At 40.8% G+C, this 9,739-nt stretch overlaps 1 protein-coding gene across 4 annotated transcripts in view; it reads right to left on the bottom strand.

Annotated features, from left to right (window-relative positions):
* Positions 1–1,791: 1,791 nt before the first annotated feature.
* Positions 1,792–9,739, bottom strand: part of edrf1 (erythroid differentiation regulatory factor 1) — an 84,320-nt gene continuing 76,372 nt past the window's right edge. For all 4 annotated transcript variants that reach the window (XM_070876741.1, XM_070876742.1, XM_070876743.1 and 1 more), the window contains 3 exons: positions 8,421–8,536; positions 5,405–5,565; positions 1,792–4,904 (listed from right to left, as the gene is read on the bottom strand). In XM_070876741.1, the coding sequence (XP_070732842.1) occupies positions 4,733–4,904; positions 5,405–5,565; positions 8,421–8,536 (449 nt within the window). In that variant the 3' untranslated portion in view covers positions 1,792–4,732. The remainder of the gene's footprint in view (positions 4,905–5,404; positions 5,566–8,420; positions 8,537–9,739) is intronic.

Here is a 9,739-nt window from a genome sequence, read left to right as displayed (position 1 = left end):
AATTTAGGGAGAAAAAAAATCGGGGAAAATTTCTCTCCGACCCATCCAGGTGATCAACACCAGTCCAGATCACCACCCTGGCCATTTTCTATTACCATTATATCTGCACCGTCCAACAAAAGGTCAGCCAGTCTAATCCCAATTACCAGCTCTAGGCCCTGCAGGTTACTGCACTTTAAGTGCCCATCCAACCATCTCTTAAAAGTGGTGAGGGTTTCTGCATCCACCACTCTTCCAGGCAGCGAGTTCCAGATCCCCACAACCCTCTGCGTAAAGCCACCCCTCAAATCCCCTCTAAACCTTCCACCAACCAACTATGCCCCCTTGTAATAGACCCCTCCACCAATGGAAATAGACCCTTACTATCCACTATATCCAGGCCCCTCAATATTTTGTACAACTCGATAAGGTCTCCTCTCAACTTCCTCTGTTCCAATGAGAACAAACCCAGCCTATCCAATCTGTCCTCATAACTAAGATTCGCCATTCCAGGCAGCAATCTAGTAAATCTCCTCTGCACCCTCTCTATAGTGCAATCACATTCTTCCTATAATACGGCGACCAGAACTGCATGCAGTACTCCAGCTGTGGCCTAACCAAAGTATTATACAATTTAAGCATAACCTCCCTGCTCTTTATATTCTATGCCTTGGCCAATAAAGACAAGCATTCCGTACGCCTTCTTAACCACCTTATCCACCTGACCTGCTACTTTCAGGGATCTGTGGACAAGCACTCCAAGGTTCCCTTTGGTCATCTACACTATTAAGTGGCCTAACGCTTAATTGTGCATACCCTTTCCTTATTAACCCTCCCAAAGTGCATCACCTCACACTTCTCTGAATCAAATTCCATTTGCCACTGCTCTGCCCACCTGACCAGTATTTTGATATCCTCCTGCAGCCCATAACTTTCCTCTTCATTATCAACCACACAGTCAATTTTAGTGTCGTCTGCAAACTTCTTACAATCATACTCCCTATATTCAAATCTAAATCATTGATATATACCACAAAAAGCAAGGGACCCAGTACTGAGCCCTGCGGAATCCCACTGGAAACATCCCTAGAGTCACAAAAGCAATTATCAATCATTACCCTTTGCTTCCTACCTCCAGGCCAATTTTGGATCCAACTTGTCACTTTGCCCTGTATCCCGTGGGCTTTAACCTTCATGACCAGTCTATCATGTGGGACCTTATCAAAAGCCTTGCTAAAGTCCATATATACTACATTGTATGCACTACCCTCATCGACCCTCTTAGTTACCTCCTCAAAAAATTCAATCTGGTTAGTCAAACACGATCGTCCCTTAACAAATCCGTGCTGACTGTCCCTAATTAATTCTTGCCTTTCCAAATGCAGATTTATCCTGTCTTTCAGGATTTTTTCCAATAATTTTCCCACCACCGAGGTTAGGCTGACAGGCCTGTAATTTCTTGGCCTATCCCTTTTTCCCTTCTTAAACAAGGGTACTACATTATCTCAGGCATGCAAAAATTCAATGACTAGAAATCAGAGTAAAACAAAACTATGTGTGACAAAGTCTGTACCAGACTGTTGCAGAAATAATTCCATTGATTTAAAGATTCTTATATATGCTAAATATTTTAATACAGCATATTAAGGTTGTCATATTTATATCATGTAAACAGTAGACATGTGTAGTAAAAAGGATACTTAGTCTGTTTTCCATAAAGGTACTGCATCGATAGCTTTTCGTAATCCAAGTTACACATTTGCTCAGCACCAATAGACATTGATTGACCAAAGGACAACACATGACAGATAGTTGCGTTCATATTTTTATTAAATATATTTTGTTTAAAAATGTCACATGGTAGTCCTTTTTTGTCTATTGGCAGCAGGATGAACATTCTTCCAAACAAAATGTAATGTATTTTGAACAATCAAACTCTGCAGTCTTCAGATATGGAGATCTGCCCTTTTTGAACAGGAATTGTTAAAACCAGGCTTCTAATTATAAAAGTCACAAGAATTCAAGTTTCAGATCTTGAAACATTTTTGTAGTAAACTATAAATAAAATATCCAGCTTCTTCATTTAACTGCCAATATTTCTAGCAAGTCTCCTTTTCTTCCGTGAAGGTTAACTTTTTTGAGCTCTGCCTTCCACTTAACAATTTTTTTCACCTTCTGTCAAATCTCAAGGTCAATTCATGTACAGCTGTTTCCTCTAAACAAAATTCTCTCATCAAACCCAAAATACATATTAAAAAAAGCTCATAGCAAGACAAGGGAATAAAACTATACCTGAATATAACAGTCAGAATCTTCATCCAGGCATCAGACAGCCACAGCCAGGTTCTAAATATGTGCATACATATTTCCACTCCTTACATATTTTTAAATTTACAGTACATAAATCAATTTCTAAATTGAACCCTGATTTATAGTATAATTTTTGCATTCCAATTCACCTATTGGAGAACATTGCACATTCTTCGTTTCAAAATATATACAGAATTATGGTTACAAACTTTACAAGTTGTTAGCAAAAATCCTGCAATGCCATTATACAATATATACACTGTAAACCTTGAAAGGCTCGAATTCATACTGTTGAATTCATTTTATTAAAAAAAAATCTGCTTCTCATGAAACTGCAGATATTTAACCTACTGACCAATGAGGATGTCATCATGTGTAACACTATTTTTTCCCCGATCAGCTACAACTTGTAAAATGAGCTAAATAACTTTAAAATCTTGTCAAAATTGATTGAATGGATTACCTGCATGTTTCTTTCACAAAGTTACCAATAATAGTAAACATGAAAAATGTGCACTTTGAAAATATTCCCATAATTCCTTTCTTGCATCACCATCAGTGGATTCTTTGAATGTCAATAATGAAGCAGTCTGTGCCCGCATGCAACAAAACATCCAGGCTTGGGCTGATAAGTGGCAAGTAATATTAGTGCCACACAAGTGTCAGGTAATGAGCCTAACCACCTCCCCATGACATTACCACCGGCAAGTTCCCCCACTATCAACATCCTGAGGGGCACGGGTCACCATTGACCAGGAAATCAACTGAACCAGCCACATTAATGCCTTGGCTACTAGAGCAGGTCAGAGGCTGGGTATTCTGCAATGAGTGAGTGGCTCACACTCGACTCCCCAAAGCCTCTTCGCTACCGAGAAGGCACAAGTCAGGAATGTGGTGGAATACTTTCCACTTGCCTGGATGGGTATAGCTGCAACAGTCAAGAAACACAACACCATCCAGGGCTAAGTCTACTTGATCAGCAATTCATCCACTAGCTTCCAACATGCAGTGTGTACCATCTACACGATGCACTGCAGCAAATTGCCAAGGCTTCTTCAACAACCTTCACCTAGAACGACAAGGGCAGCAGGTGCATGGAAACATCATCACCTCCAAGTTCCCTGCCAAGTCATACATTACCCTGCCTTGGACATACATTACCGTTCCTTCATTGTTTCTGGGTCAAAATCCTAGCTAACACCATTGTGGGAATAGCTTCACCACACGGACTGCAGTTGTCAAGAAGGCGCCCCACCACTGCCTTCTCAAGGGCAACTGGGGATGGACAATAAATACTGGCCTTGCCAGTGACACCGACATTCTAAGAAAGAATTAAAAAATCATCCTCATGCCTAATCAGTTATCAAGATCATAGATCTTTAAAGGACTAGTTTACTTTCTATTTTGAAACTAACCCATTAACACTTTTGTCTATAAACAAAGTGAACAATGAGTTTAATGTAGTGAATGTCATCCATTACAAACAAGGGTAAAATGCTGGCTCACAGTCATGTATGAATAGTGTGTTTAATAACTAAAATGCAACTCCTAATCCCAATTTGTGACAGATTGTCTTGCAAGTTATTTCTGAGGAAATAAAAAAAGGATCCATTACTGCACCTTTTTCATTCACTGATCGAACACATTAATCTAAAGAGTGTCATTTATATTGCCTGTATTTACAAAGTACACAGTAAGAAAGTACTTCATATAGTAATTCACTGAAAAACCTTTAAATGCAATTTGCATACATATTATTGCAATTAATAACATTTAAAAGAGCAATATTAACAACTGAAACCAAAGTTTATTCTTGTTACTAATTTTCTCCTCTTCTCCTTTGATGGCCGTGACCCATACTGAGGTACAGATCTCCTCAGTTGTTCATCAAGTAGTCATTCTTCATGTGTGACAAACTGAGGTAGTGAGTTTCAAGAAACTATTCAAACGTGAAACTGCCAAGCCTAATCCTGCCCTCACCAGACATCTGCACATATTCACTTTCTAGCGAGGGTAACTGAAAAGCCATCAGAAATACGGATGATGAATAATTTTTCCCCTCCTTAGCTCAGGGATGTTGTGGTAATCTGCAGCACCTTCACCGCCAGCTTGGCTGAAATGAGGTTACTCAGCACAGGGTTTGAACCTGGGAACTTCTGAGTCTATATGTCTCAGTATGATATCCATTGGGAAGTTAAAGTATTGCTTCAAAGAACTAGCTTTTAATTGGTGCTAATTATTAGTTACTGAAGTCTATACTGATAACTCCAAATGATTTACTTAAGATTTATCCATAGATGATAGAAGCCTTTTGAAATTTGCCCATTTACCTTTGAACAAATTACTTCAACTGTCACAGTTCAAATAAGACCTTAGTCAGAAAACAAACTCAAATTTTATAATGGTGCTTTCAGTATGATAACAGTGGGAGGACATCTGGTGGTCACACAGATCCAGTCTCATCAACTGACAGTCCAGATGATAATTGTTTTAGTAAACTCAGTATCACCTCCACTCTCTGTATTAGAGGGGTGTCCTTATCTGCTGTTGCCCGCAGCAATGTTGAATAAGCATGCTTGTAGTTTTTCAATATTATTTGATCATCACTATTGCCACTGTAAAAACACAAAAGAAGAAGATTAGTTTGAGAAATGCAAAATCCATACAGAATCTGAAGAATTGAACCCTGTTCAAATATCGTGGCGCATTTAATCACAATGATTCCCGCAATAAACTAAGAACAATGTCACCTCCAATTAAAGTACTGTTTTTCTTGAATTTGCATGTAGTTGGATATGAACAGCAGCATTGGGACTACAATAGGCAACATTAAGGCATTAAGTTAGATCTCACCTCTAAGATTATAGATATAGGACAAGACAGAGAGCAGAACTTAATAAATTCAGGTTTCTCACCTTCTCCATCTCAACAACAGACAGAATTGAAAGCCTTCGCAGATGTCAGTACTAGCAGGCTTTTAACTTTTTGACAATAGAAAATACCCTCCATACATACACTTGTGTTGTAAAGTAAAAGTGAATGTTGCAATGCAAATATACCTGGGGAAATGGGCACAAATCAGAATATTGGTGAATAGAGAAAGGTAGTGCTTTACCTGCCCTTCCTTTTTGAGGTCAGCAGTTTGATGAGCTGAAACAACAGAAAAGAAAGTCGAGCTTCAAACATGCTGACAAGTTTTACGATCTCTTCTTCATTAAGGCTGGAAGAATCATTTTCGGACACATTTCCATCATGGTGTGCATGACAATTTTCTTGCTAGATGAATCAAAATAAAAGGGAAATTTTAGCACAAGATCACTTTTCTTCTAAATATTCATGATGTTATAAATACATTTTTGTCAACGTCCATTATCCATGCATAGTAAAATTTAAAATAACATGGCAAATGTTTACACAATTGAGGGCTAACAAATAGGGCCCTGATTTTAACTTGGCTAATTTTCGGCAGGTGTCAGTTCAAAACTGACTCGCTGCAGTCAAAAACAGGCCTGGTATATTTTAACTCTTCGCCTCACTATCTCATCAGTGGAGTTCCCATCTGATTTGCTGACAATAGTAAGAGTGCAATTTCCAGCCAGAGGCCGATTTAAAGCAGAAATACAGAAGGGTGCATTCCCTTCTGTAAGACTTCAAAGTTGAGAGTGGGGCAGCAAGAAACAGACAGCATGTCATAGGCAAGCCTCCAGGTTTTCAGAGACCTCCCTGGAGGTTCTGCTGGAAAAGATCAAGACGAGGTTGCATCAGTCTGCTCTACTGCAGATCACGGGAGTGGCAGTAGTGAACAGGAGCGATGCATGTTGCCCTCTCTCAGGTTTTCAGCACATCGGTTTCCTCGCCATCCCCTCAACCAATACCAACCATGATGTAGCTGAAGTGCTGCAGTCTGCAGCTGGGCCCTCATAGGCTTAAGCACTCAGAAGTCACTGGCCACAAGCATCCCATGAGTAACAGTAGCCTTCCACCAGCTCTGCTGAAGACACTTGAGAAGCACCTCGTAAGAGTAGTTAGTAACATCTCTTCAAAGAAAAACTCTATGGGTTGATTACTTGAGGAACAAAATAATTTACTATAATATTGTGTTTGAAATTAAAATCAACACCATTAATACATTTACAACTTTGGTCTATAGTTTCTTCTAATTACAGCTTTTTAATCTGCGTTGTCAAAATCATTAATGTAGAAGTTGGCTGAATGGTTTCAATGTTGTTCCAATGCAAAATTAGGGGAATGGTAACGATAAGGGCTTTTTATGCCTTTTCAGGTAAAGGATTGAGGTGGTCACCAAATGCACCGCTCTATCAACTGCTCCCTGGCCTGCCGAGCTGCAATGAGTTCTGCTGGCTCTTGCTGTGGTTCTTCCTTGCTTTTATACAATTGTTCTTCATCTGTCACAGCCTCTTGTTGCTGTACATCCTCCAACTCCAATCTCTTGCAGAATGTAGCAAACTACAAACCACCTTGTCTGGACTACATTTTAGGGAGCTCCCACAGCAATAAAGACACCCGAATATTTGCTGCAAAATCCTAATGGTATGTTCTATGATGCTCCTGGTGTGCCCCATGGCTCGCACTATAACGGGTGGAAAAGTGGGGGAAATGGACAAGTGTCGCAGAATGAAGGCGGCGTGACAGCGCAAGACCCTTCTTGCGTTGATCACACACTAGATGAACATTAAGGATGTGGAAGCCCTTCCTGTTCACTTAAAGCAACTGGCTTGTCTTCTGGTGCCAATAGCTTCATGATAGTAGTCTATTATGCCCCGAACACGAAAAGCTGCCCACTGCTGCAAATCTCAAGTCTCTTACTCTGGCTGTTCACACCCATTGCAAAGATAATGTTCTAGTTTGCTTTGGCAAGGAGGGCATTGGTGACTTGTTTGACGCAGCTGTGTACTGCAAAATGTGGGTGATGTCCCTTGTAGCAGCCTAGAAGGAGCCTGTGGTGAAAAAGTTACGGATGTTGGTGATGGAGCCACTGGCAAAGCATGGCCCCCTGGTCCAGCAAGCACTAGGTCCTGCTGCAGCAACAGGCTGCCTGGGTAAGAACTTCCATGTGCAGTACCTGCCCCACACTTACCTGTTGTCTCCCAACAGGGCCAGCAGCCGCCTGTCCTGGTTCTTCAGGCTGCAGCTGTTGCTCCCCTTTTCGAACAATTTGTCTATCAAAAGGCATGAAGCAAAAATAGCACCCATGATAATTAACGAGTGCTCGAGGATAGTTAAGGGTGAGAAAAATCAAAGAAGCAAACTGGAAGCTCAGAACTGACATACAAATGAATTACTCATAATGGAACACAGATCCTAATGACCTGAGTGCCTGTAGGCAAGAGCCCCTTTAAATGTAGCTTCCAGTCATGTGAGTCAGTTAGTGAAGCCAATGCAGCTTAAGTTTCACTCAGCTGGTTTGCCACAAGATGGGCCCAATTAAAATCCCACTGTCCATATGACACCTATTTGAACATACTCATGAGGCACCCGCCTCTTTTCCTCAGTCAACCACAGAGTCAAAATAGTGGTCAGCGTGTGTCCAGCAGGAACGGGACGATAAGTCAATTTTTCTCATTTTAGCCGTTTATGCGCCCTGTTCAGCTAAAATCGGTACCTAGAATTTGAATCTTAGAATTTAATTTGTTAACGAAAATAAAACAATTGTACAATACTTGAATGTAATTAAGAAACTGAAAACCTCTGGGGGGGGGGGGGGGGGGGGGGGGGGGAAAGGAAAGAGAGGTTGCAGGAAGGTGTTTTTGAGGAATGTCAGAACAAGGGAATGGAACACTTACTTTTGAAACCCAGTGACATCACCTAGAATTCCCAAGTCAGGTACAAGATAAGCCCAGATACAGAACATAGCTCCTCTTCCTTGGTCTCCATCATGATTACACAAAAGCACACCTCACTGCACTAGTACGATGTTTGCATTTCTTACACCCGTTTTTCTTCAGCCGTAATATTGTCAATTGTCAGTTGAGTGCTGTCGACTGCACTTACTAGGCACCGACTACCTAAAGCCATTTCATGTAGGAATGTTTCAGCCAGCGGAGGGAAGACTTCCCGTATCCCTAGTCCTTTCTTCCCATGCCCCACTAAAATAGTTTGAAAATAGTTACCTGAGCTTGGGCACATGAAAGTTCACTCTGGATAAGCTGAAATGAATACTCTGAATCTATGATTATATCCAGTGCTCCTGAAAGAGTTTTCAGTTTTGATGCATTGCTGTTCTGATCTGCAAAACAAGGAATTTTTGAAAAAAAATTTCTTCATCTAGGTGTTATTTTAAATAGGAAGCATACAGCAATATGAAAATGAATTAAATTCTGGATAGGCCGGTCAACTTTTACTTTGCAATCTTCTTGGCAACTGTGCCTAAAGTTTTAATTTTGAATAATCATTGCTTTAAAGGGAGCAGTTTACATTTGAACTAAAAACACCCTATTAGTTGAAAGCAACCTGAAAGACAAACACTGCACGGCAATCTCCCTACAGTGGCATACAAGTTAGTCTGCCTACTAAACACGGAGAAAAAAACCTGTGCAAGTCTGTGGGTTGAGTTATGGTTTTGATCCTAAGGGCTGGAAATTCCCCAAACTTGTGCTGGGCTTTTTGGTGGTATTTCGCCATTTTGGGCGTAAAACGGTGCGGTGGGAAATTCCCTGAAGTCTTGCGCCGGTGGTTTTGAAATACCGCTGGGGAGCGGACCGCTGGCGAGCAAGATTAGAAAAAGCGCTTTTGCTCGATATTTGGCTCAGCGGTGACCAAAAAACCCGCTGGGGAAAAACCTGCATTGCAGCCCTTGGAACGGCGATAAGTATGAAGACCTGCAAAAAAGGTAAGTTAAAGTTTTTATTTTAAAATTCTTCTGCAGCGATTCACTAGAAAAGGGTCGTGAATGTTTTGCAATTTTTTATTTTTTGGAATTTTGTGTGTTTTCCCCCCTCCCTAGGCCCAACTCGCAGCGGTATCAGAAAAATTGCAGAAATTTTGCGGTTTGTGCCGCGAATCCTTGTGCAATGCTGATTTTTCCCACTGGGCGCATTTTTTCCCGAATGTTAGGCCTCGAAATCATAGCGGAGTCATAGCGGTATTTTGGGCGGAAAAAAACCGCTATGCCTCAAAACCGAATTTCTAGCCCTAAAACTTTTAAACAATCTTTCCACCCACTAAATACCACAACTTACCCATAGTGCAGAATATAGTGAATAATAAAAGAAGTGAGCCTGAAATTTCCACTCGACTGCACTGTTTTTTTTCAGCGCAATTCCCTCGATATCGGCATAGCTGGCGCATAAAATTGTGGAATTTTAAGCTCAAATTACTTTCAGTGCAGTTCGAGTTTCCACGATCTTTTGCGCTAGTTTTAAAAACATCATGCCAGAAGCAGGCCACATCCACAAAACTGGCCACACCCCAGGATGAATTAATCACCATT

The sequence above is a fragment of the Pristiophorus japonicus genome, chromosome 3 (assembly GCF_044704955.1).
Source record: "Pristiophorus japonicus isolate sPriJap1 chromosome 3, sPriJap1.hap1, whole genome shotgun sequence".
In the NCBI taxonomy this organism is placed as follows: Eukaryota; Metazoa; Chordata; class Chondrichthyes; family Pristiophoridae; genus Pristiophorus; species Pristiophorus japonicus.
The sequence above is the reverse complement of the archived record's forward strand: the minus strand, read 5'-3'. Positions and strand labels throughout refer to the sequence as shown.